The sequence below is a fragment of the Calonectris borealis genome, chromosome 4 (assembly GCF_964195595.1).
Source record: "Calonectris borealis chromosome 4, bCalBor7.hap1.2, whole genome shotgun sequence".
NCBI classification, from domain to species: Eukaryota; Metazoa; Chordata; class Aves; order Procellariiformes; family Procellariidae; genus Calonectris; species Calonectris borealis.
In genome coordinates, this window is record NC_134315.1 from 58,109,788 (window position 1) to 58,135,370 (window position 25,583).

The following is a 25,583-nucleotide window of genomic DNA, read 5'->3' on the forward strand; positions in this document are numbered from 1 at the left end:
CTTCTGGGTTAAAAAAAAAAGAAAGTTTGACTCCTGAGCATCACGTCTGGTAATGTCAGAACATAAAGTAACCCCTGCAAGCCTCAACAGCTCTCATAACAGAAGACTCATTATTCCAAGTCCTTCATCCATGTTCACAGAATATCACCCACAAGTGGAAATTCACAGCCACCGAGTATTCTGTTGGTAAGATCTCTTTGCTGTCTATTTTACCATGAGGTTCTCTTCATGGTGCTCTGTTGCTCTATCTTCCAGAAAGCCAATTTTAAATTTCAGCTTCAAGCAAAGAAAACAATTGCTTAACTCCAGGGTAGGAAAAGTGATTTTGGAAAAATGCATTTGACAACCAGCAGCAGTAGTCCCTACATATACCACAGACTGCTGAAGGGAAAATAAAAACTACTTGATGCATGAAATTTTGAATACTTAAGAACAAGAGAACTGTAGATCATACAGTCAGAAACTGGAGATGGGTAGGGTCAGGACACTTGACCTATTAAACTGTTGGAATAAAAGAATTCCAACATGAGAAAAGAAACAATGAAAAGAAGAAGTAAAATTTCAGCATTCATGTCAGTATCATGGAAGTTACAGGTTCACACAAGTTTCTTTTCCTCCAGTTTAAAGAAAAATTAATGCCTATCTGCACATGAATTCACTGTATTCATCACTTCAACAGAAGTGCATTCATGGCATTAACTGGAAATACATCTTCTCCATCCTTTTTTGGTGCTCCAATAAAATAGTTTAACATGAAAGAGTAATCGGGTATCTCAAAAGATCTTCCTGCCTGCTTCTTTCTCCTAGACAAAGCAATCTCCCCTTTTGATGACTTTGACCCAGGCAGCTGTAGCTATTACAGTGTAGTTAACCAGAACACACAGATACCTGGACAGCAGTACAGGAGCAAAGATAACTGGGGCTGGAGGCAAAGTGGAGGCAGCAGCAAAATCTTGGGGAGAGGAGAAATATTTCTGGTTGTTACAAATGCATTTGTGGTATTTTTAACTGATTATGGCCAGTTATAAATTTCACTTGCTTTTATGCTATTGTAACAGTCAACATGGAGCACCTAATCCATTTTGTAGAAGGAAGAAAGCTGTGCCTGGAAAGTACTGACAGTGCAATCAACACTTAATGGACTATTTTGAGTAAGAGTGTTTCATCTAGTGAAATGAATAGAGGCCCCACTGGAATTTGAAACAACACAGGACTGGCACCAGAAAGCAAGCCTCATCATCTACTTAACTGTAGAGAACCTTGTAATTTTTGTACCTACTGGAGACGTATATGTGGATTAGTGTTAAGTCATGCTTCTTCAATGCAGTGGCAACTCAAGGCAAGAGGAAATTGGTAACAAAAACTGGAACTAGAACTAATTTGACTTCCCTCAGGAAGGCAGAGCAAGACCAATCGTGGTAAGATTATGCTGATGATACCAAGTTCCAGAGTTTCTCTTTACTCAGACTTGCAACTCATGGGTACATACACAGAAACGCATGCTTTAGGAAGTCCTTTACCAAATCTGTGCATCTTTTTCTAACATTGTATTATTGCTGTAAACAAGTAAACTCTAGAGGAAGAGAATCTCAGCAATCAGGAGTCTTTAGATGCTTATGGCACTGATACACAGGAGCAAAAACACGGGTTCCTCCTCCAAAGAGGAGTGCCAGACAGGGTCTGCCCTGAGGAAGCACACTAGAACAACAAAAACCATCAATGTCATCAATCACTACCTCAGAACTTGTGAAACTAACACGCATTTGGAATTCAGGATAGAGATTCATCACAAAAAATTGTGTCTGTTCAAAGTGGAACAGAACCAGGTTGTGAACAGATGTAATGTTTCTGAACTCATAAAAGTGACAATATTTCAATACAAGCAAAACTATAAAACAAAGAAAATGACATTTGCAGTTAGTTCCATTACCGCCAACAATGCAGATAGACTGGTTAGGAGTGGTGTGGCCAAGTGGCTACAGCAAAGGATAAAGTTTGGGTATAATCCCAGCTGAGACAATCACTACACTGACCTCAAGAAAGCCATCTGACCTCCTTATGCCTCAATCAACCAGCTGGAAAACTGGATAAAAAGCAGGACTGGGTTGAAAACCAGATGTGCAGATAAATTGGGTCTTCCTGGGTAAATAAATTACAAAATACCCTATACAGAACATAAAGAGTTTGATGCAGGTGGGAATGGTTTATTTAGCACTTTATTATGTGTTTGATTAAAAAATGGCACTAGGGACTGAGATTGTAAACACTGCCAATTTACTTGGAAATGCATTCACATTATCAGAATGAAATGAACTGGAAGGGAATGCAACAAGCAGAGAATACAAGATAAAAAAAAATGAATTTTATAGGCAGAGTCCTCAGGAAGTCTCTAACTCATGCACAGAGATATTTCACACGGGATATCTTCAACAAGTTCATACTGTTCATCTGAGGAAACTCAAAAAGTCCTTTCATTCCTTTTTTAAAGTTCTAAGCTGCAAGCATGACTTTAAAAGCAACACAAATGATGTTACATTTTTATGAAGGTCTCAACTTGTAATGTACAATAAAAAAGTCCATAAAACAATGGCTGAAGGCACAGATAAAGAACAACTTCGTATATAGAGCAGATTGCACACAAAGTTTTTAATAGACAGGTGATTTTTCAGATCATTATCACTCTGAATGATTTAAGTGTATCTGCTCCTCATAAAGCAAAAATTTTAAAACCTCACACCTTGAATTCCTTTAAGACATCCAGCACTCATCCCATAAATGGGAGGGAGCAAATGAACAAAGTCCTTTTGAAAAGTAAGCACACCTTATAAAGCTCCATCTTAATGAAACCTCTAGTGCCATCTGGTTTAATGCACAGAAGGGGAAAGACACATCCACATTCCCAGTTTTTGATCTTGCCGCTGATTAACTTCTGAGAAGTCATTTTTTGCATCTTAGCCGCAGGTGGCTCATATGTAAAAGGTATAATAATGATACTTTTCATTGGCCCAAAAGTGCAATGAAATAAACAAAATTTCAATCACCACATGTAAAGATTAGGTGAAGTAGCCCTCATTTAAAACCAGATCACAGACACTACATTCTTATCACTGACTATACATTCTGAGATAACACAATAGAACTAGATGCACAGGTAACAATAAGAGAACAAGAGCTAATAGGATGAAAACCAAGACAATGACCTCAAAATATACAATAAAAAACTTAACTTCAATAGCATGTATCGTACGTCGCATCGCCAACATTTCATTAAAGGAAACAACACATCTCACATTCTCCTCTCCTTCTCCAAAAGGAGTGAACTGGTAAAATGTAGGAGTAGAATTAAGATCAATTGCAGTCAGATCTCCAAAAATCTTTATTTTGTTTTCTGTTGGACTTCATCTGAACAAATACATGCACCTTTAAAAGGCCACACATTTTGTGATCAACAACCCTGGCAAGGTCTATCACAACCTGACAGACTCAGGAAACCAATCAGATGACATATAAAAAGCACACTCGACAGATTCAGGATTTTTGTAATGTAGGAAAGATGAAGAAGCTGAGGAAATCTATTTCCCTTTCCTACAAAAAAACCTCTGAGGAACATAAACAGCAAAGATGAAGACCAAAAAGTATTCTTCTTGGTTTGATATCACTTTTACACCAGAAAAGTTAAGATTCAGTTAACACTCGTTAGCAACTTCCATATAACCAGAAGGCTGTGGAGATCTGGAATACCTTCATATCTGAGAGCACAGTTATTTTAAGGGTCAAATCTTTGCAACCCCCCTGCAAACCAATGATCAAAAGGGGAAGTTCTCCTTCGTCTGTACGCTTCACGCATGCTGTGAAGACATCGCTTCCAATGGCTGAAGTTGGCACGTTAGACTATCAAATACAGGTATCAATCAATGCACTCTCTACACAAAAATCCTATTTTGAGTTGAGGATCTCTACCTAGCATTCACCTAACAGAACATAATTTGGTCTGTTATTCTTTTCTACCACTACAGATGTTTTGAGACTATTACTAACATAAAATGATGACTTCAGTTAGACTAAATTTACAGAACACCATTCTTCCACATTTTCCCCTCAAAAATATATTAATGATTTAAGAAAAAAATATACTTTAAAAAAAAGCTGCTTACATTACCTTATGTATTGTCAATTACATAGTGTAATGTAAGCTTTTTTTTTAAAAAGTATAATTTTTAAGTATAAGTGTTGACCTAATGTCAATCATGGCAACACTAGGTTGACCTCAAGCATGTTTAAAGTGCTCTTTCAAGGAGAAGAACATAATAAAATCATTTTTTATAGTCACCACAATCATTCACTATCAAGGTTTTAAAAAAGATGATTTCTACTCTCCCTGTTTATAGTCATATGATAACTTTAATAATTGCCGAATCCACACCCAGAAACAAAATTAGTGTTTAATGTCCAGGCATTAATTTCTAATTGAACCAACAGAGTTATCAGAAATTATAGCAATTAACCAAAACTGCCCATCCTGCGTTATTAGTCCACCTAATGAACATCCAGAAACTACTCAAAGCTTTCAATACTACACTTAAAATAGACACAACCATGTGCTTGTTCAGCAGCAATTCTGAAAAGTCAGCAAATCTCTGTACTATTTGCATTAGTCACTCAAAATTACTGCTTTTCAAAGGTTTGCTGACAGGATACTGCTGATTAATTTCATCACTGCTTTTCTGCCTCCTCCCATTAAGAAAAGAGGTAATATTGCACAGAGTTTGCTAGTATGGTCTTTGCCAGGAAAAAAGGGAGGTGGAATGGGTGGGAGGATATTACCAGAACTGCCTTACTGTGCTACAGTTAACTTAGTGCAGCTTCCTTCTATACACCAAGGCCAGAAGGAAAACATTTTCTTAATCAAAGGCACAGCCATGTACATAAGAAAGAACAGTATCAGTGAGCCACCTTAGACTGTACGTTTGAAACAAATGTTCACATGCTTGAGGTACGTTATTTTCAGATATTAAAGTAGCCTCCTTTCACCCTAAAGCGCTATACCATTCAGGCTTAGCTCAACAGGATGACAGAAGATTCTTCTCCTGCCACCCGCTGTCTTTATCCATACAGAACTCGAGCCTCATAAACTGGAAGCTGTAACCTTATATCCACTTTATGAAGGTAACTGTGGTTTTACTAGGGCTGAGGACTCTTTGCTACTAAGATCAGTGTCACAGCAAGATTCCTTCAGAAACAAACACCAAGACAGCAACATTTTGAAGTGTTCATTCTGATGGGGAGTGGGTCATGTTCTACATTTGCTCTTAGGAACAACTCTGCAACCATGTCACTACAAGAGTAAAGGTCTTGGCACGCTTTCAACTGCGAGCAGAGGAATTATTTTGAGATATCATTACTAAGAGGAAGCTTTTAAAGAAGTTTTTTGCTTAGAGTGACATTATTCACAAGAAAAAAAGTTAAGATATTTTATTTGGAAACAATGCTTTTGGTTAAGTCTTTCAGCAAGGGCTTTCATTCCTATATTACACAGTTCTTGGTTTATAGCAAATATATGCATTGAAATAAATGAATTGGAGAATATCCACAGAATTCCAAGTCTGCTTTAAGCATTCTTTATAAAAAGTTTAATCAATTTTTTTCCATAAGCCAATTTGTTTGCATGTTAGCTTCTCTGCTTATAAGAACATGCATATGCACAGCATTCACAGAGGACTGTAACAGTGGTTTTACAGTGCTGAACTTTTTTTTTGCCTATAAAGAAAAGCAAAACCAGTGTTTGATTACTTTTATAAACGCCACACCGGCAAAACAGCTGAAATTGGCTTATACCAGTTGTTTATCATCTTTGATAAAATTACAAGAGCAGAAGAAAAATGAGATTTCAGAAATCACTAGAAAATAACACCAAGATAAGGTTGTCTGCTCAGGATTTGATGAAAATTTTGTACAGAAAGGCACCAAATGGCTAGCCATAGCCTAAATATAGGAAAGAAATATGTCTCCAATGCTCATCTTATTTTTCATTGTCATCATATTAAGTCTGCAGATCTCTGAAGATCAAAGTGTCTGAAGAGTTAAAATAAAAAAAAAAAAACACAAACCAATGCCTGGATTTCCTTTAGTGAGTTTTAAACCTGAATGACTTCTGGAGACTACAAAATATTACTGATAGCAGACAGGAAAGAATTCACGTCTGCCTTTATATTTTATCATAAACTTGCACAAACTTCAATTATGTCTGGAAGCCAAACATAAATTAATCACAGAGCAAGCAGGTACTGCACAATCCAGTGTCTCCTTATCTTCGAAAGTCTTCCAGCTTGGACAGATGTGCCACTCTTCACTATGCTGGAAGAGAACAGAACAGATGAGCTCCTGGAAATCCAGCTTTCATACTCAGGCACCCAAAGCAAGGGGCTTCCAACCATTAAAATACTGCCTGAATTCAGAGGTCATGTATTATGAATTATTGTGTAACATGGTTAAGAAAGAAAATGTTAGTAACAATGGGATTCTCAACACCGCTTCTGCTCCTGAATAAATCCAAGATTTCTTTCCCCTTGTTTGGGGATTTAATAAAAAAGGTCCAAAATCATTCTCAGTGCACAAAAAGCTAAAAGAATTCTCAAAACACTCAGACCATGAAAAAACAGAGCGCTCCTCTTCTTCAAAGACCTAAAAGCTGAAGAACTGAGCTCCCTTTAAGAATTTAGCTTCTCTGAGCACAACAGTCGTCTTGTGCGCATAATTTAGTGCAAGCAGCAGCCAAGGAATAATCTGCAGAGATTAAAGATGATCTCATGACTATCGCACAAGAATCCTCCGGTGGGGATAAGGAAGTCTGCATTGAAAGTAGGCATTATCATTCTGTTTAAAAAAAAACCAAACACACACACACAAAAGTTTTCTATGGTAGCAAATGGTCAAGAAAATAACACAAGAACAAGTGTTCAGAATTTTAAGAACTTGCATGAGGGCTTTAAATGTTATGCCATCTCACTATAGTGGCTCAGAACACAAAAGTGAGCAACCTCACAGGTACTATATTTAATATAGAATGTGTAGAGATTACTGAGGACATACAGGGAAAAATAATTTTTTTTTCCCAAAAAAGTACACACAAATTCATACAAGAACTAACTATCCTCATCTACTTTCAGCATCTTACCTGTAATTCTACAAATATAAAATAAAGCAAGAACTATGTCCCACAACTTCTAGCTTCCCTTGTTTCACCCTGCACTGAAACAGTAAGTATTCCATCTTTGAAAATTAATTATATCTGTCAGGAATTCTGAGAAACTAATATGAAAAAAGGAGAGACTTGATTCTACTTACAGGTTATCTGATAATCAGCAAAGAGGATACATAAGCTGCTTATGTAGGGCCAGCTCATAGCTTTTCTGCAGCTTATGCAAAACTGAGCTTTATTTAAGTTAAACAAATGAGAACAGCAACCTTCAGTTTTGTGTGTTGCAGCAGAGAGCTCAAGGCAACTTTAGGAGTTCTATATTAAGACTTGAGTTCGGATCAGAGCATACTTTTAAAGTATACCCTGATCAGCCCCTCCTACCACGCTTGATTCACAAAGTGGTTTCAAAGCACACAAACTGGATTCCTTTTAGATGAACCAGAAGGTAGGATCCAGAACCTGCTTATTGCCTTGCAGCTGCTGATGGGCATTTGGTCCAGAGTAGACTGGAGCTTTATGGAATCAGCACCCCTAAGAGATGTATAGCACACTTTGCTTTACACATCTGTTCCTACTGGATCACATTACTTGCTAATAAAGAGAGAGCCTGAGAAAGGTCCCTTTTCTTAGTACAGGTCATCCAAGGCTTTTTTACCTCATATCGTCCTGTGATAGCCTATGCTCCTGGTTTCCACAAAGACACTCTAGCACTGCAGGCCAAGGGGAGTACAGCCAGCCTACAGGCCGTCCCCACGACTGAGCCAGCTGCCAACCTCAGCCAGCATTTCCTGTAAGAACTCCTGCCCGCAGCACCAGGAGGGCACAAGCAGAGGCAAAAGTCTGAGCTGCAGCTTGGCCACAGCTTCTTTCAACGGAGCCAGGGAGCATATGTGGTTAGCCTCTTAGGGTGGAGGACTCTTGCCCTACTGCAACTGAGGGCCAGGTATTGAGCAGACATTGTAAGATCATAGGGGTGCTTTCTCCCATTCAAAGTTACAATGGACAACTGCATATTTTACTTTATTTTTAAGGAAGACCTGTATCTATGGCATGAAAATAGAGTTTTGCTTAATGTTAGTCATGCCGACTTTCTCCCTCCCACTGCAACAGAAGTGATGAGTCCCTAACTTCATTATACAAGGAGACAGATTTTCTCATTCTTTCTGTGGTGCCCCAGGTGGACCAGAAAAATCTCATTAAGAATCTGATTAATGAAAATTTTTAAAAGAAAAGCTGAAAATTAAGTATAGCTATTAATGCAGTTAACATTATTGCAGCTGTGTGGCAGTATAAACTGAACCGACAGCTCTAGAAACCGTGACTAGCTAACAATAAATAATGTCCTTGCAGCCAGACAGGATTGATTTTTTTTTAATTCATTTCTGCAGTTCTGTGAAGCACTGACAGCTAAAAAAAAAAAAAAAAAGGGGGAGCAGGGCAAGCCTGTTGGCTACTTCTTGAGAGTAGCTGCAGAGCTAACACACTAGAAGATAATTAACTTTTTAAAAAATAAATTACATTAAAAAAAATAATTTCAAAGAAACAAATATAACCACTAACTCCAGTAAGTACAGATATTAGTAGGAATGATAACGGATCATGCTTTCTTTTTTACTAGTTACTGGATAGCAGGAAAAGCACCTAGAACTTTGTAAAACAACATTAAAGCAATCTTTTTACAAATTTCTCAGCCTTTGAGAGAAAGACTGCACTTTAGGCATCTCCGCATAAGCAGATTAAGCATTAGCAATAAGCCACGTTCCTAATTAGCCCCCTACCCGCCCCCCATTTTATAAAGGTGCAACAGAATTTTTAAAGCTATGAACAAAAATTGCAACAGTGCACAACTCTTCTCCTAAAGCCAGGCATTTCCTGTAAATCAGTAGACTTTGCAACAGTCTTCTTTTAACAAACAATTTGGCTATAACATACTTTTAAAGAAAAAATCTAAATATCTAAGGTTAAAAGCCATACCTAGGTATGTTTTAGTAGTTAGCCTAAAAAATCTGGATCCGTATATCAATGGTACAGATGCTACTCAAAAGTGAAACAGAACAGAAAGATCCAAGAGAAGAACAGTCTGCAAATGCGGGTGATCAAAGGGACTTTGCAACTAGGCCAATAAGCAATGGTGCTGTTAGGAATTTCATAGCTAACAACTAATATTCCAAAAGGCATTAGAAGTGCATCACTTTGATCTATATCCCAGTACGCGTCATCACAACAGGCAGGAAACACCTATCTAGAGAGGTAAAAGTAAACTTAAGTGTAGCCAAAGCAGATGCCTGTGACTATAAATTAGAAACGTGTTAATCAGCATATAATTAGTATTAAATTTCCTTGAAAATGATATGAGACGTGATCACCAAAGGGGCAAAAAGAGATGGACATAGTTGCATGTAGGAGAAATCCACACAACAAAAGTTGCCAGACGAAAGGGCAAGAGAAGCACAGCAGACTGTAAATAGCAGGACATACTCCCAAATACATAAGGAGGATGACTGGCAAAACATAAAACAAAACAAGCAGTACTGGGAGTACAGGAGACCACTCCTTGTGGGGGCTGGAGAGTGGTGATAACACAAAAATATCAGGCATTAGATAACAGTAGAAGAAAGACCAGTCCACATAGGTTCTTACTTCACTGATAGAGCTCTGATCACCTTGACTTCCAAGGACCACCAAGGGCCATAGCTACCATTGTCAACTGTACAGCATCAGCTCCATGGTACTGCATACTCACAGCTAATTTACAATATGTGCTAAAGACTAACAGTTTTGTATACACAGTGATGATTAATAACATGCATGAGTTAACCTTTAGCACGATGTGTGCTGTTAATGAATGAAATTAACAGTTTTAAACCTTAAAACTAGCCTGATCTGCCAGCCTTCTAAACACTCCTATCCCAGCAATCTCCAATTCCCTGGTATCTATCTAGCTATAAACACACTAGCAAGTGCATATATTCAGTCCCAATACAAGTTCCTTCTGTCCGCACATGCATCTGTCCATCTGAAGGTCCTGTTGGTTCAGGAGCCAAGCAATTCCGTTAACTTAGTGCTATGCTCATGATATGGTGCCAACAAAATTGCAGGGTGGGGAAAAGGGGGCTATACGATGTTTCCCGTAACATTATGTTCTGTAAATCTATCATTTTGAGTCTGGCACAATACTGATGTAGGGGTGGTATGGGACTAATGCAGCTTCTAGGCAAGAAAGCAGTTAGCTTGGAGTGAAGGCACAAGTCTGGGTCTATTTGCACTGTAAAATAGAGGAGCTTAAACCCAAGGAGAGAATATCCATATGCACAGAAGAAATAATCTCAAACCACAATGACGTTAGAAATGTTTGCAAGCGTATCAATGCATCTAAATAAAACAGCTGTTTGATTAGTGACAAATGCTCCCCTGAAGACATTGCTCAGTAGTTCCAAATGCAAAAACTTGCACTTTAAACATATAATCCCTTTCGAGAAGTATGCACTGTATAGCAAGTTTAATGAGTGTTAGCTCTTCCTTTTTTTCCTTCCTAAAAGGAGGATGAAGTGTCAAACACTGTATTAAGTTAGAATAACCATATACTAACCACATCTTGTTCTCACGAGTCTACAGGCAATTTTTATTCTAAACACAACTATCATAAATCAACATCAAGATTAATAATGTGGCTTAAATCCAGTAAGATTTGCACAGTACAAATTTGACATTTGGTTTTTCAGCCATTAGCTCATTAGTAGTAGTTTGCTTATTTATGCAGAACAGAATTTTAAACACTGATCCTTACACAATTCCTTGCAGAAGTATCTCTGCAGGATGAAGCCACCCTCCCACTGAGGATGGCATTTAGTCTGTTAGAGAGAAACTCAACATCCTCTTTCACTACATACTGAAGACTTAAAACTCTCTGCTAGTTTTGTTCTCAATTAACTCAGCATAACTCATCTTCAGCTCTTTAATACTGCTTTTAGCACGGAAATCTGTATGACGTGTTTACAAGCAACTACAAAAGAAGCATAGTAGAGCAAAAGGTTGCAATATAATTACACACTTTTTCCACATCTACAGACTTTATGTTGTATACAGCCATCATATCTACTTTTTAATAGCAAGAAGCAGAGACTAACGTAATCTCAAAGAGTAGGATTCTTCCGTTCTCTTTTTTCCTGGAAGAGAGGAAGATAAGAAACAAGCGTGCACATGCTGTTACATTTCACATGTAAAGGAGACATGGACACATGTTCTGGGATGTCTTTGTGCTGCCATCAAACATTGCAGCCAACTATACAAGCAAAGAACTTGGTTCCATACCTAAAAAGGTCACTCAGACGTCAATAGAGCAATAATGTTCACCTCGACTATCTCATGAAAGCTATATCCCTTTTCCATTCCAATCGTTTTCTCGTTGTGACGGAAAGGCAGTCACAGGAGACAACCTATGCTAAAAGGAATACTACAGGAAGATTTGCAGTCAGACTAAAAATTACTCACAGAAATAAAAAAATACTCCTATATGAAGAAAAGCATCATTGGACAATATATAAACAAGTCTGGATTAATGGCTAATCTTTCATCATAGCTTTGGAAGTAAAGCATTGGCAAGAAACTAAAGGAAAATGCTACAGACACTAAATGCCCAAACTATAGACTCTCACATGCTTAGGAAAAAAATAATTTTAAGTTTGTTTATTAATGCTACTTCATTTTACTACTTCATCATTTATTCTTGCTAAATGCAGCCTCATTATGACATATGGATTTCTCATGTGAAATTCCAACACAGACTTGATTCAAAGCAGAATACACTCAGCCCTTGAAGTTCTGCTCATATGCAGCTCTTCAAGTCAAATCATGTAAAACCTTCAGCCTTTTGATGACTTGCACCTGTCTTACAATATTTTTGAAGAATCCCTGGCTACTCAGAAATTGCTTTTTCCTCCTGTCTAATAATCTCTTCTGTAACATAGTTTCACTTCAAGTTTGCCAAAAGCACATTAACAGCAAGAATAGCATAAAGAAATCTAATCCAATCAATGAGCAGACAACTGTCTAATATAGCCAAATAAAATGTACTCATCCGAATCAGTCAGATCATGTTTTCTCCAAACTAGTAAACAGCTGCAGACACAGTCTGCTTCCCATCAAATGTTCCCTGTATAACAAACTATACCTTGTATTTCTGATGGTTCACTAGTAATTTTTCAAAACCATGACTTTCAAAACATATGACAATTATATTTTATTGAAGAAAGGGATAGGCTTAGACTACCCAAGCCACAAATTGAAGACCAATCCAGAAACTATTGTAGGTGCCAAAAGTCTGCTGAATGTCAGTATTTGCTGGCATTTTTATTATTATGAATACAAGTGCAGACCAACTTCTTCAAAGAAGAAACACTTCAAGCGTGACAGAAAAGGAAAAGCTCACAACTCCTATTATAACAGCACAGGAGCAGAGAAAATAACTCCTTTAACACTGTCTGGAAAAGGTATCCCAAAGGAGTAGTTGTAAATGTGTTTAAAAGATGGAGAACCTTAAAAATAAATTCATATCTTACATTCTGGTCTGAGGTATCAACAGTGCTAAAATAACTAGCAACTTTGAAAATCTAGTAAAATTTTGACTGCCACAAACATGAAAACTACCCTTAGTGAGACTGTTGAAGTACAAAACTTCTATCTACCATAAATTTTTGTGACTTATATTCAATTCATTTTCAAGAAAAAGTCCTTGCATGCACAAGACACAGAGGAAGCCAGCCAGACCAAGACACTTTTCAAATCTCTGAACAGTGGTAAACTATTATGAGCTTAAATCAGGTATTTACTGTTTTTGATTGACTATGTACGTAAATTCCTAGCCCTTTAAAAATCTAACTGACTCCTGAACATACTTCAGAGAGCTGATTTTGCAGTAATGTGACTATTATAAACTAAAATTAAGTGCATACTTTCTCTGATTTAGAGTGACAACAAACCAGGAACAAAGAGGAAACAATGACCCAGACTACAATCTCTCACACAGAGGACAACGGAGACTGGTCTGGTAAAAAATGGGACATCAGTGCCTAAAATTCTTATCCTACCCTATCCTAAAACTCTCATCCATGGTTGCAGCCTGAGTACCCTGTGGCACACAACTCCAAAAGAGCTCCCCTGCTGTTATTGTGATGCCCTGTGGAAGCACAGTAAAGAAAATTGGAATTAATGTCACTTTTAGAAGCATTAATTGCAGTTATGATGTCCACATGGCTCTGCCCTGAATAAAACACAGAAATCACTAACGAGCTGTATTAAATTCCTTTTCTGCATCTGGTTACCTATGGTAAGAATTGCAAAGAGCCGATTAATTTCATCCATTTGAGAGTTCTTGAAATTTACCTGATAGACTTCTAACAGCGGCACATGCTCCTTCTAGGATCACTAATACGCATCACGCAAAAGAGAAAATAATCTGGCCATAAACTACCAAACACTTGCATTACCCTTTGAAAGTGAAGTTGAGCATGTTAACTTTGAGGAAATGACGAACCATCTTTGTAATTCCTGGAGACTGCTGTCACAATATTGTTAGGTAATGAATGAATTATTAAATATATCACAAATCCAAGTTCTAGAAAATTTTTGGTGATATGTTCAGTAAAATGACTTACTGCATTGTGACAGAGCAACTAAAGTAAATGGTTAGAGCTCTAATTTCCAGTATTTGGCCTCTATGTACAACATTCATTAGAATTAGAAAACTTGATGAAACTCTGAGGTTAATTGAACAAAGAACTCTGCTGCATTTCTTTTTTTTTAATATAATTCATGTATTAACGAATGTATGCTACACTTGATGCATTATTTCAGGAAAGATTAACTGCAAACAACTACCAAACAGCTGTATGGCCTGTTTTCCAGTATGTATGGAAAGACAGACAGTCCATAATGTAATGTCTTGAATTTCAGCACTAACATAATAGAAGATCTCCTGCTGATTTTACATCAGCTTGTGGTACAGGTGCAAAGGACTTAGGTTACTGGCAAGCATAAGGAAAATTAATCTAGAAACCAGAAGAGCAGCTTTTCACATTCCATAAACAGTTTATAAAATTAATTGCAATAGCATACACATCAACTCCGGATGTGTAACCAGCTATGCTATCGTTGACCAATACAATCAGAATACATGGAAAAAGCCAAATACTTCCCTCCAAAGGTAATTGATATAGACAGATCACATAACCAATAACTGGGAATTGGTCCATCCAAGTTATTTCTGGAAATTTATGGGTCTCTCATAAGAACGAAAAGTGTCTGTTTTCATTAAAAAACCCAGAAGTAGAGGGAAAATGGCAGTCTTGCAAGAAACTTCATTTGAAGTGAACATAATTTATCTTTTAGGTACTACTCTAAAAGCTGTAATTTACAGTAGATGAATCACTAATGTCTCTTAAAGCTATGAACATACATACAGGCTATATTTTAGCTCTATACTTCAGGTGTTACAACTTCCTCAAGAAATCCCAATCAGCTCATTGAAAGAAAGATCAGAGAGCAAAATAACTTATTTCAGTAAAAACTCTCTCAAACCAAGAGGAAAAAATAAAACCAGGCTTTATGCATCTACTCTCAAAAGAGCCACAGCCCAAATAGCTGAGGTAACCATCACAAACTAAGCAATTTCTCTCAGCATGTCAAATAACCAAAGTTGCATACCTTGGCAAACTATCTAAAAAGGTCTCAAAAATCTTTCTGGATGCCACAAAACACCTGCTAGTATAGAAGGGCATAATAGATGTGCATACAGACCGCAACTGTTATTTGAGAAGGTTTTGTTTATAGAATTATGAAGAATTTCCCCCCCACCAGAAAAGGACGTCTTGCCCCGTTCAATTCTAAGGCTGCAGGATTAAATTGCAACAGAAGTATACATAAGTATACTGTATCAAGCAATTCAAAGCACGCTAAAATAGCTACATGCATGCTTTTCCAAAAACAGTAAAGAGGCAGCAGGCAGTCTGGGCTGCTTCTTATCTGACACCAAGATACACATGTTCAAAGAACAGTGTGAGAACTGAATGAAAAAGGAAAGAGAAGAGCTTCTGGTGCTTTAACTATTTCTAGAACTTTGCAGAATAGGAACCTGATGCAAAACTGTGTGAAAGGCTGTAATATATACCACACATGAAAAGCCCTTTACACCTAAATACCTCTCGATCTTAAGAAAAAATGGAAGCCATATTTGCCTAACATTCCTCAAGCTATAGTCCTCTGGAACACATACTGTCATACAAGCTTAAGTTCATAAAAAGCTAACACACAGGCACAGGGCATTTTGCATTTAGATTTATCTCTGCCAGACAACGCTGTTAGCGTCCTATTTAGGGGTTGCAAGGCTCAAAAGGCTACAGATCCAGTATTACTCCCTTTATACAAATCTAATTTGGGATGAGTCACAGGAAGTCTTTCTGGATAGTACCTTGTCAAACCTGAGATGTCTAATGTTAACTGGGAAGACACATAAAAATTTGTCGATTATTTTACTGAGTAATCTTCACCTCTATGCTTGCATGAATATCAAGAGAGATGAAATCTAATGCTTGCTACAAACTTTTCAGAAACTAAAATGAAGAGACTTCGGATTTCTCTGAATCATTTTATATTCATATATTTGTGTGTTCTGGAAATAACCAGTTAGCCTACGATGCCTTGCTATCCCAAATGGAAATGATGTTTCTCTTCTTCCACTCTTCACATTTTCTGTGTTACATATTCTCTAGGACACGAGACCACTTCTTTGCTCCAAAGGTAATAGTGACAGACTTTAAAATTACAGCTAACACTTCTAGTAACAAGTCTGATGGGGATTTTGTTTGTTTGTTTGCTTCTTTAAAGATACAGCTCAACTGTTCTATACATCCTAGTATGAAAGCAAATATTCTTGACATCCAGCCTTTGGACTCGGTTTTGATCAAAGCCTTGCTGAAGTGCCTATATTAACCCAAATTCAAATCACTTATTAGCACCTTGGCATACATATCTGACCACCTGTCCACTTTCTAGTTAATAAATTAATACATTTCTGCATATGAAACACACACACCAAATTCTGTCCTTTCTAGTGAAAGTTTTATTTCATCATCTGGCACACATACAATCTTCAAATTAATTCTTAGGAAGATACTTATCCTTTCATAGGTCTGATTTTATTTTTAAAAAGAAAACCCAAAACTACTATTACAAGACAGACAGGATTTTATGAGTTACAAAGTATTTCAGTTGTAACCAAGTTCCCCATAACTCTTCTAGCTTTTAGAATTGTACAGAAATAAGTACTCCCTCTTTCAGACATGTGTTTATCTGATAAAGTTTAACCTAAAGGCATTGTTTAACAGAGTAAAATTTATATAAACCAGTAAAAGTTAAAAAAAGGTCCAAGACTTCGCCACAGATGATATGTGAAATTATGAGTTTAGCTTGACACCTTACCTGACTGGCTTTCTTTCTCGTAGCAAATCTTCCAGGCTCTTCTCACAGTGTTCAGCCGCGACAACCAGTCTCTCTAATTGAAAAAAACCAAACACACACGTATAAGAGGACTAGAATGGGACAAATGAGACAATGGGAGCTGTGACTTCTCAGTCTACCTATTTGGCAGATGTTAAAGTATTATGACATACATTGTATGGAAAATTACACATAATTAAATTTTAAAGATGTACAACTTTTGGATATCACCACCATTTTCATGTATGAGAGACAGTGGATTATCTTTCCTGTTTCCTCATGCAAAGCACTGTCAATCCATCCATCCAATAACCTCCTAATAAATGTTGAACGCCCCAGCCAACGTCAATCAGATTTGACTTAAGAATAGAGGTGTCGAAGAAGATAAGCATCTACAAATTTGCAGAAATCTGTGGCTGGGTTGATGAGAGAGAGACTCAAAGTAACACCAGCTTTGAGAAAAGGGACTCGGAGTGAGCACAGGAGTTTCAGTCCTGATGGGCCAACTAGCACATTACAGGCTCTAGTACCTCTTGCCCAACAAATAGCATGTGGGGTCCCCCATGTTCCGAAGATTGATGGGCTGGTCTGAATATAGAGGAAAAGACAAAACAATCGTTGCACTGAAGACAGCAATTAGAAAGTAGGAAAAGACAATGGTGTAAGATGTTGCACGGGGGTGCGACATAACTCCTAAAGAAGCTAGGCTTTGCTACTTCCACTACTCATAGAAAGCTAGTAGTGAATGTTCAGATTCAAAATCAAATCAAACTAAACTATTTCAAACAAATTGTTATAAAAAGACTGTTATAGTAAGATAAAGATGGAAAATATTTTGAGGAACATAAGTCATCATATTAAAGCTGGAATGCTTGTTACTCAACTTCTTGTTTCTCCTTTTTGAAATCAAAGGACCTCTTAAGCTTTCTTTGGAAGAAAAAATTCTGGGATTGCCTTCTACAATGCTAGCAAAGATTTACAAGTAATTTAATTTTACAAAAAAAAAAAAAAATTCAGTTTGCATGTTTTTCTTTTGCTTTTATATTCCCCTTTTGAGGGTCTTTTGGGGGGAATACGTACATCTAATTAAATTTTTTTGCATTGTTTTCCTAGTCTGCTCTTCCATATTTCTCCGTAAGGGTAGAAACTGACATTTGCAAGGAAAATAACATTAAATCACCAAGCATAGGATTGACAAGTAAAAAATTCTGTCAGTATCAGAATGATAAAATTTGCCACCAGATTTGCCATATTATTTGAAAGTGTTTAACTGCTATTCCAACCACCAGGAACAGAACAGTCTCCTCATTTAATGGTTAGACATTTTATTTGCTATTCTTCAAGTTACTTCAATTATCAGAAGATATTTTCTCCTTCATATTTATACACACTCATAAATCTTCATGTCATTGACTCTTCATTGTCAAAAAGTCCACGTCTTCCTATTTAATCATATTTTTTATTTACTAAATGTTATGTTAGCTAATGCTTCTCAACCTTTCATCCCAAACAGTATTGTAAGAAAATCCCAGTTTCCATTTCAAGAAGTACTAGCGAAAACAAGATGAAAATGAAAAAATTTTCTTGATCTCCTAACTGCAGAAAATGAAAAGTTTACAATTTTGAGAGCAAATGAAAACATACAAAGAACCCCCCGCCCCTCAGTGTTTGGAGTTGGCAATATCCTCACTTTCTAAATATCTGAAGCATTTTATCATACTGCATTCTAAAGGGGAAAAGATTACTTGCTCTACTTTATAAGACCCTGTAGCTAATCAAACAAATACATACAATGCACTTTTATATGGGAACATTGTTGATTTAAAAGTTAAAGTGGCAACCACTTAAATTGTCACAGGTGTTGCAGCCTTTTTAGGGAAATCAAGTGCTGTACTCTTGCTGAGCTTGCAACAGAATAAGATCATCTGGAGCAGAAAAAAACCCCACTGAAGCCTTATTTGAGCTAATACTAAGTGTGATAACAGTTACTAAAAGAAAATATCTGTACTAGAATAAAGTAATTGTTAGTGGGAGAGATCTTAAAGAGCTAGAATAAAAAAAAAGAAATAAGGGAAGCTTGCAGCCAAGACACAAGATGACTGAGACACGAAGAGCTGCAAATCAAGTACAAAAAACCTAACCATCACATGAAAATGTTCACAAGATCAGAACATGGGTGTAAGAGCTCAACATCAAAAATATGTGTATTTCAATGTCCCACTGCTGTGGTTTAAGCTGGCAGGCAGCCAAATACCACACAGCTACTCACTCACTCCCCCCCCAGCAGCGGGATGGGTAAAGAATCGGAAGGGTAAGAGTGAGAAAAACTCATGGGTTGAGATAAAGACAGTTTAACAGAACAGAAAAGGGAAAATAATAATGATAATGATAAAATATACAAAATGAGTGATGCACAATGCAATTGCTCACCACCCACGCTGACCGATAACCAAGTAGCGATCGCTACTTCTTCGAACACGCCTATCATTCATATACTGAGCATGACGTCACATGGTATGGAATACCCTGTTGGCCAGCTGGGCTAGCTGTCCTGACTGTGCTCCCTCCCAACGCTTGTTTTGTTTTTCCCTTTTTTTTTTCTTTAGCTGAATGTCCTTGACTAGCAGGGTACCTAGCAACAACTGAAAACATCAGTGTGTTATCAACGTTCTTCTCATACTAAATCCAAAACACAGCACTAGGAAGAAATTTAACTCTACCCCAGCCGAAACCAGGACACTCACACAAAGACATGGCACAGCAATTGAGTACAAGAATTTTACAGCGAGGTATAAAAAGAAGAAAGTTCTTAGCTTTTATCAGTTAGTATAATACATAACAAAAGAGGACAGACAACTAAACTCTGCCTTGACTCTGTAGAGAAGAAACAAAAGCACCGGTACTGCCAGTCACAGCAAAGGCATACAGTCATTTTGAGACTGAAAACCAGCCACTTTCTGGTGCTATAAAGGCAATATTCTGCTCAGTCATCTATAGATATATTGTCACAAAAATATAACTGTAACCATACTTAAAATTGCCTTTTTAAACAGATACTCACCATGTTTACCTCTGGTAATATCAACATACTGGCAAAGCCTGGGATGGGTGATTGTTTTAAGGATTTGAAATCTCCCCAAAATTTTGATGGAGTTAGGTGTCAGAGGAAGGCCATTACTTCCACAAACATCATGTGGCAGAGCTGAGGCGAAGAAGGTGGAGGCACCCATCTCAGTGTCTTTTAAAGGGAACATCTTTTTCGCACAATCTTAAGCCCTTCAGAGCAATTCGTGTTCCTTAAAAAGAGAACACAGAGTAAAAATTTATCTGCAAAAGATACAGATTCTTGTGACTCAGCTTACTAGTTGTTTACTAAATAACGCAATTAAAATGGTTTTTTTCCTCTGTTATGGCGGAATGGGACATTTTTGCAATAATAATACAGTGCTGCTGCATCATAAACACTACATTTAAAGATGAAATGATAATGATAGTTCTAAACACAGATTTAAGAATGAAATAAAACTATTTTTAGGAGCTTTAATAAATGCTTTAATAAATGCTTTAATACAAGCAATCTTCAGATGACTACTGCAATAGTAGGTTATTTATTCAAAAACCAGTAAAGGCACCAAACAGAAAAAAACCTCTTCTAAAATACCACCTTGTATCAGCAGACCACAAGTCCAGATTACCAGTTTTAGTGATAATCCAGCATCTATATACTATAGCATTCCTAATATTTAAAGCAATGAAGTAACGGTCTTCTGTCCTACCACCATTTCTTTCCCTACCCATAGGTAAACTGCTAGCTCACACACTGACTCAATAACAAATTAAGGAAGTAATCATAGAATCATAGAATCATTAAGGTTGGAAAAGACCTCTAAGATCATCAAGTCCAACCATCAACCCAACACCACCATGCCCACCAAACCATGTCCCTAAGCGCCTCATCTACACATCTTTTAAATACCTCCAGGGATGGTGACTCCACCACTTCCCTGGGCAACCTGGTCCAAGGCCTGACCACTCTTTCAGTAAAGAAATTTCTCCTAATGTTCAATCTAAACCTCCCTTGGTGCAACTTGAGGTCATTTCCTCTTGTCCTATCGCTTGTTACTTGGGAGAAGAGACCAACACCCACCTCGCTACAACCTCCTTCCAGGTAGTTGTAGAGTGCGATGAGGTCTCCCCTCAGCCTCCTCTTCTCCAGACTAAACAACCCCAGTTCCCTCAGCTGCTCCTCATAAGACTTGTGCTCCAGACCCTTCACCGGCTTCGTTGCCCTTCTCTGGACACGCTCCAACACCTCCATGTCTTTCTTGTAGTGAGGGGCCCAAAACTGAACACAGTATTTGAGGTGTGGCCTCACCAGTGCCAAGTACAGGGGCATGATCACTTCCCTGCTCCTGCTGGCCACACTATTTCTGATACAGGTCAGGGGCCTTCTTGGCCACCTGGGCACACTGCTGGCTCATATTCAGCTGGCTGTCAACCAGCACCCCCAGGTCCTTTTCCTCTGGGCAGCTTTCCAGCCACTCTTCCCCAAGCCTGTAGCATTGCATGGGGTTGTTGTGACCCAAGGGCAGGACCCGGCACTTGGCCTTGTTGAACATCATACAGTTGGCCTTGGCCCATCGATCCAGCCTGTCCAGGTCCCTCTGCAGAGCCTTCCTACCCTCGAGCAGATCAACACTCCCGCCCAACTTGGTGTCATCTGCAAACTTACTGAGGCAGCACTCGATCCCCTCATCCAGATCGTTGATAAAGATATTGAACAGGGCCGGCCCCAAAACTGAGCCCTGGGGAACACCGCTTGTGACCGGCCACCAACTAGATTTAACTCCGTTGACCACATATTTAATTTACATTAAATATTTCTGTGGGACAGTCAAGCGAAATAAGTTAGCTTGCAATTTAGTTCCAGGAGCACTTAATTTCATGACCATTTTTCTCTGCAGTAGGAACAAGCTCTCTCCTCGGAGCTAAGCATTTCAATTCAGTGCGAGCTAAACATTTTCTCCACACTTTTCCAAAACCAACCATTATGCCATTCAAGAATATGAAAATCTAAAACGTGCACAAGTAACAGACACTTCTACAGTCAGCTAGGCCTCAGATAAAACTGCCTGACCTCTTTTTACTAGCAAACTAAGAATTTAATCTGAGGTTACAAGTACCAAAATCCAAAAACTGAATCAAGCCTCTGCTCAGCTCATTTCTGGATTACCCAGATGGTGACTCGAGACACTACAAGCTGTCACTAGGCAGTATTATCGTTCTCTACATGTAAACTTCCATAGCACATACGTACTTGTATATCATATACATATACAAGCAGAGATAAAAAGGCCAACCTTATACGCTCTTAAGTGAGCTCTGGTCTGGAAGTTGTGAATGGTGAAGTAGATGGCACTTCCATGTAACATGGGACGTGAGGCCATAGAACAAAAAAAAACCACCTTCATTAACAAGCCTATGCAAAAGAGTACCATCCAGCTCACTTCAACTCCAGAGACATGACGACACAGAATCTGGAGGCATCTGTGTATACAATCAACAGAAATAGCCCACTGATGTGGAAAGCACATCCAACTCTCTTGTCAGCTACAGAATAGTAATTATAAGCTCTAAAGAGTAGAAACAGATATGCAGGTGCTCCAGGAAAAGAGGAGGAAGAACCCTCAGGATTTGAAACCCACAAGAGAAATAATACGAAAAGCTTAAAAGTATAAAACCAACATAATTCTTTCAAACCAGATGTGATACTTTTTTATCATCTTAGGGGCTTCACGAAACAAAAACCAAGCAGAACAAGATTATGCAGAGCACTAACAAAGCTAAGTGCTACTTTTAAATTTTCTTTCAGCCAATATTGACCTGCTGCTTTCAGGAAAAGCTATTCTCTCATGAGAAAGTCACAGGAGAAACAGAGCGTTTAATACTTTAGTGTCTCAAAATTGGTTTTTCTCTAAGGGAACAACCTTGTTCCCAGCACAAAATTCCCAGTAAAAACCTACTAAGTTTCTTTTCTGAATCTTAATTGAGAGAGTGACCCCATAACAGGTTGCACAGATCCTTATATATTTATCCAAACATATTTACTAAGTCTATACAAATGGAAATTACGGAATGTACCTTCTGTTTTAACTCATACAGTCCAATTTAACATGCAAAGCAAATATAAGACTGCTGTCATTTGTGGTTTTTTTCCCCTGAAGAAACACATGTATATTTGAATTCTAATATACATCATCATATTAAATACGAATGCATAGCATTAAAGAATCAAACTTAAAAACGGAAAAAATAAATCTGAAACAGCATTGAGCACTGGAGTTTTCATAGTAGTATTTTTGTACTAAAAGTCTTATTTGTAAAGATATAATGCTTTCATATCTCATGAATATTTAATATTTTTTGGAAGCAATTTATTTTAGGATGCCAACAATGCAATTTACAGTTAGAATATTCCGTTGGAAAGACATAAATTGGACTGAGTGCAAGCACAAAGATTTATTGGCATGCAGCAAGTTCCAATTGGAAAGCTTTAACTGTGTATTTACAATAAGACCCACATTCCTCTAAAAAACATCATGCCTGCCAAATGAACTACCTGGCTTCAGAAAGAAAACATATATTAACCATGAAGGAAAAAAAAAAAAAATCTCAATTTAGAGAATGAATTATAATCTTGCTTGGCATAACAGTCCTCTAATAATTGCTCTAAAATAAAAAAAAGTTAATATGATCAGAGTTGAGGGGAGGGAGAGTAAAATTACGCCAAACAGTGAGATGCATGATGTCTCTAAAAAGTTAAATACATAGTGTACAATATACCTACTCAGGTAAGAAATGTTTTCATTTTTACTGTAGAAAAATAATCTGCTAGATAATACTTCTGTAATACATTGTATCTGCATTCAGCTGACATTTAGAAAGGAACTTTAATAAAGTGAATTGTTAAATATCATCAATTCAACAACCATTTTAAGAGATTAAGCTTTTCTTGTACTCTAGATCACTTGGCCAACAAGGATGAATTAGGCCACCTGCAATGCTTTCAACTAGACAACTGCAGATTTATCATTCACTTCCTTTGGTTAGGAAAGCACACAGACAAAAAGGAGGACATGAGAAAAGCAAACCATCTTTCCTGTCAGCCACCTAAAGGAGTCAATAAAGAATTTTAAAAGGTATGGATTAAAACAAGTTCTCTTATTATAGAGTTAATTTTGTGGAATCCACTAAAGCAATGAAAAAAAAAATCTCTGATGATGGAAAAGAGCTAGTTCTCAATAGCTACCTCCACAATTAAACTCTGATCTCTGTCCTTAAGTCTCAACTTCCATAAATTCCAGGGACTGACTGGAAAAATAAACCAAGTAACCCCAAAATAAAAACTTAATCCTTCCACCACCTTTAAAAAGGGCTACACCTTAAGTGAAAGGGTTTTTTTTTTAACTAAATTATTTCAGTCTAGTCATTACTGCAGTAACTTACTGACATTTCTAAATTCAAACAGAAGTGTTATACATATTTTAAAAATTCATCTGAAAAAAGATCTTATCATCTAACTGTTTTTAAATTGTGGGGGTTTTGTGTTTTTTTTTTTTTTAAATCCACATCAAAGTCTGTCACAACTATAAACACAGATGCTACACATCCTCCTCATGTTTAAGGCACACAATTTTACACCTCAAAGTCACCTATATAGAAAAGACACATATTGCATTAATTTTATAATTTGAAGGAATGAATTATATCCTGCAGAACTTTCCTATTACTTTGAAATAAAAAGAGGAAGAGAAAAAGAAAGGTTTGTTATTTTAAACTGACAGCAGAAACAGTTAAGGCAAATTCAATTTTGGGATTGAATTCTGGAAATTCAATTCTGATAATCCAAAACAGTGACGATGGAAGAGGAAGCAAAGACTTGTCTTATTAGTGTCATCTAAAATTACTGAGTCGTTGTTTCCAAAGTACCGTTTATTCCGTATATGAGAGATGGTCTATCACATCTGCAAAATTGGTCTGGCATAAAGATTAGAAGTCCAGAAGTGGCCTGTTTTGCATCCCACCTCTGAATGACCTTCCCTAGCCCACTACCTCCATCCAAGTCTCTCTTAGAAACCTTCACGTACACAAAAACACTAACCAACATACTCACCAAAATCCACCACAAACAGAAGACCTTTACAAATCCCTATTTATTATTCAGGTTAGCACTATTTTGATAATTTTTCACTTGATATCTTTTCCATGCCTAACACCGAGAAATAAAATACAAAAGTTAGCCCCTCATCTACTGAGCAACTTATTTGCTCCTCTGAATACCTACTGCTCTCAGAGAACAAATATTTTTTCTTCAGAATTTAGCATTTTCTAGCCATCATTTACAACTTTTTCATTGCAGCAGTGCTAAGGCAATTAAGTCAATAGACAGTACAAACTTTGCCCTTAAAAAACAATAAAATCAAAACATATAAGTTTGACTGTCAGAAGCAAATATTGCACATACAAACAGACCAACCTGAATGAATCCATTCTGTGAAACACATCTACGGTTTCTAAAGCATCCACATGCAGAAATAAGGACAACTAGCCACATGCTAATACCTGTTAGCAATCTGAAATGGCTAGTTATTTAAATGCCTCCTGAGTATCCAGGTGTAAATGTCCCTTGCCTAATGAAGGTAGCTTTTCAGAACTAAAACATAATTATAATCAGTACTGCTATTGAATTGTTTTTAAAGTAATTGAGAACAATGTCAGGAGAGCAGGTGGCCTGAACATCCTATGCTTACACTGTTTTTCATTAAATCACAGTATTTTCAACAAAGTAGGCCATTTCATAAGAAGAAATTCTTTCACAAAATACCTTTTCTTC

The 25,583-nt window shown here is 37.3% G+C and overlaps 1 protein-coding gene across 11 annotated transcripts in view; it reads right to left on the minus strand.

Moving 5' to 3' along the window:
* The window catches only part of TBCK (TBC1 domain containing kinase), a 129,879-nt gene that overhangs the window by 102,192 nt on the left and 2,104 nt on the right, over nt 1-25,583 (minus strand). For 10 of the 11 annotated variants that reach the window (XM_075149708.1, XM_075149703.1, XM_075149706.1 and 7 more), the window contains 2 exons: nt 19,752-19,986; nt 16,673-16,745 (listed from right to left, as the gene is read on the minus strand). In XM_075149708.1, the coding sequence (XP_075005809.1) occupies nt 16,673-16,745; nt 19,752-19,944 (266 nt within the window). In that variant the 5' untranslated portion in view covers nt 19,945-19,986. Of the gene's footprint in view, nt 1-16,672; nt 16,746-19,751; nt 19,987-25,583 lie in introns of those variants that run through there. The other variant, XM_075149711.1, reaches the window with a different exon arrangement.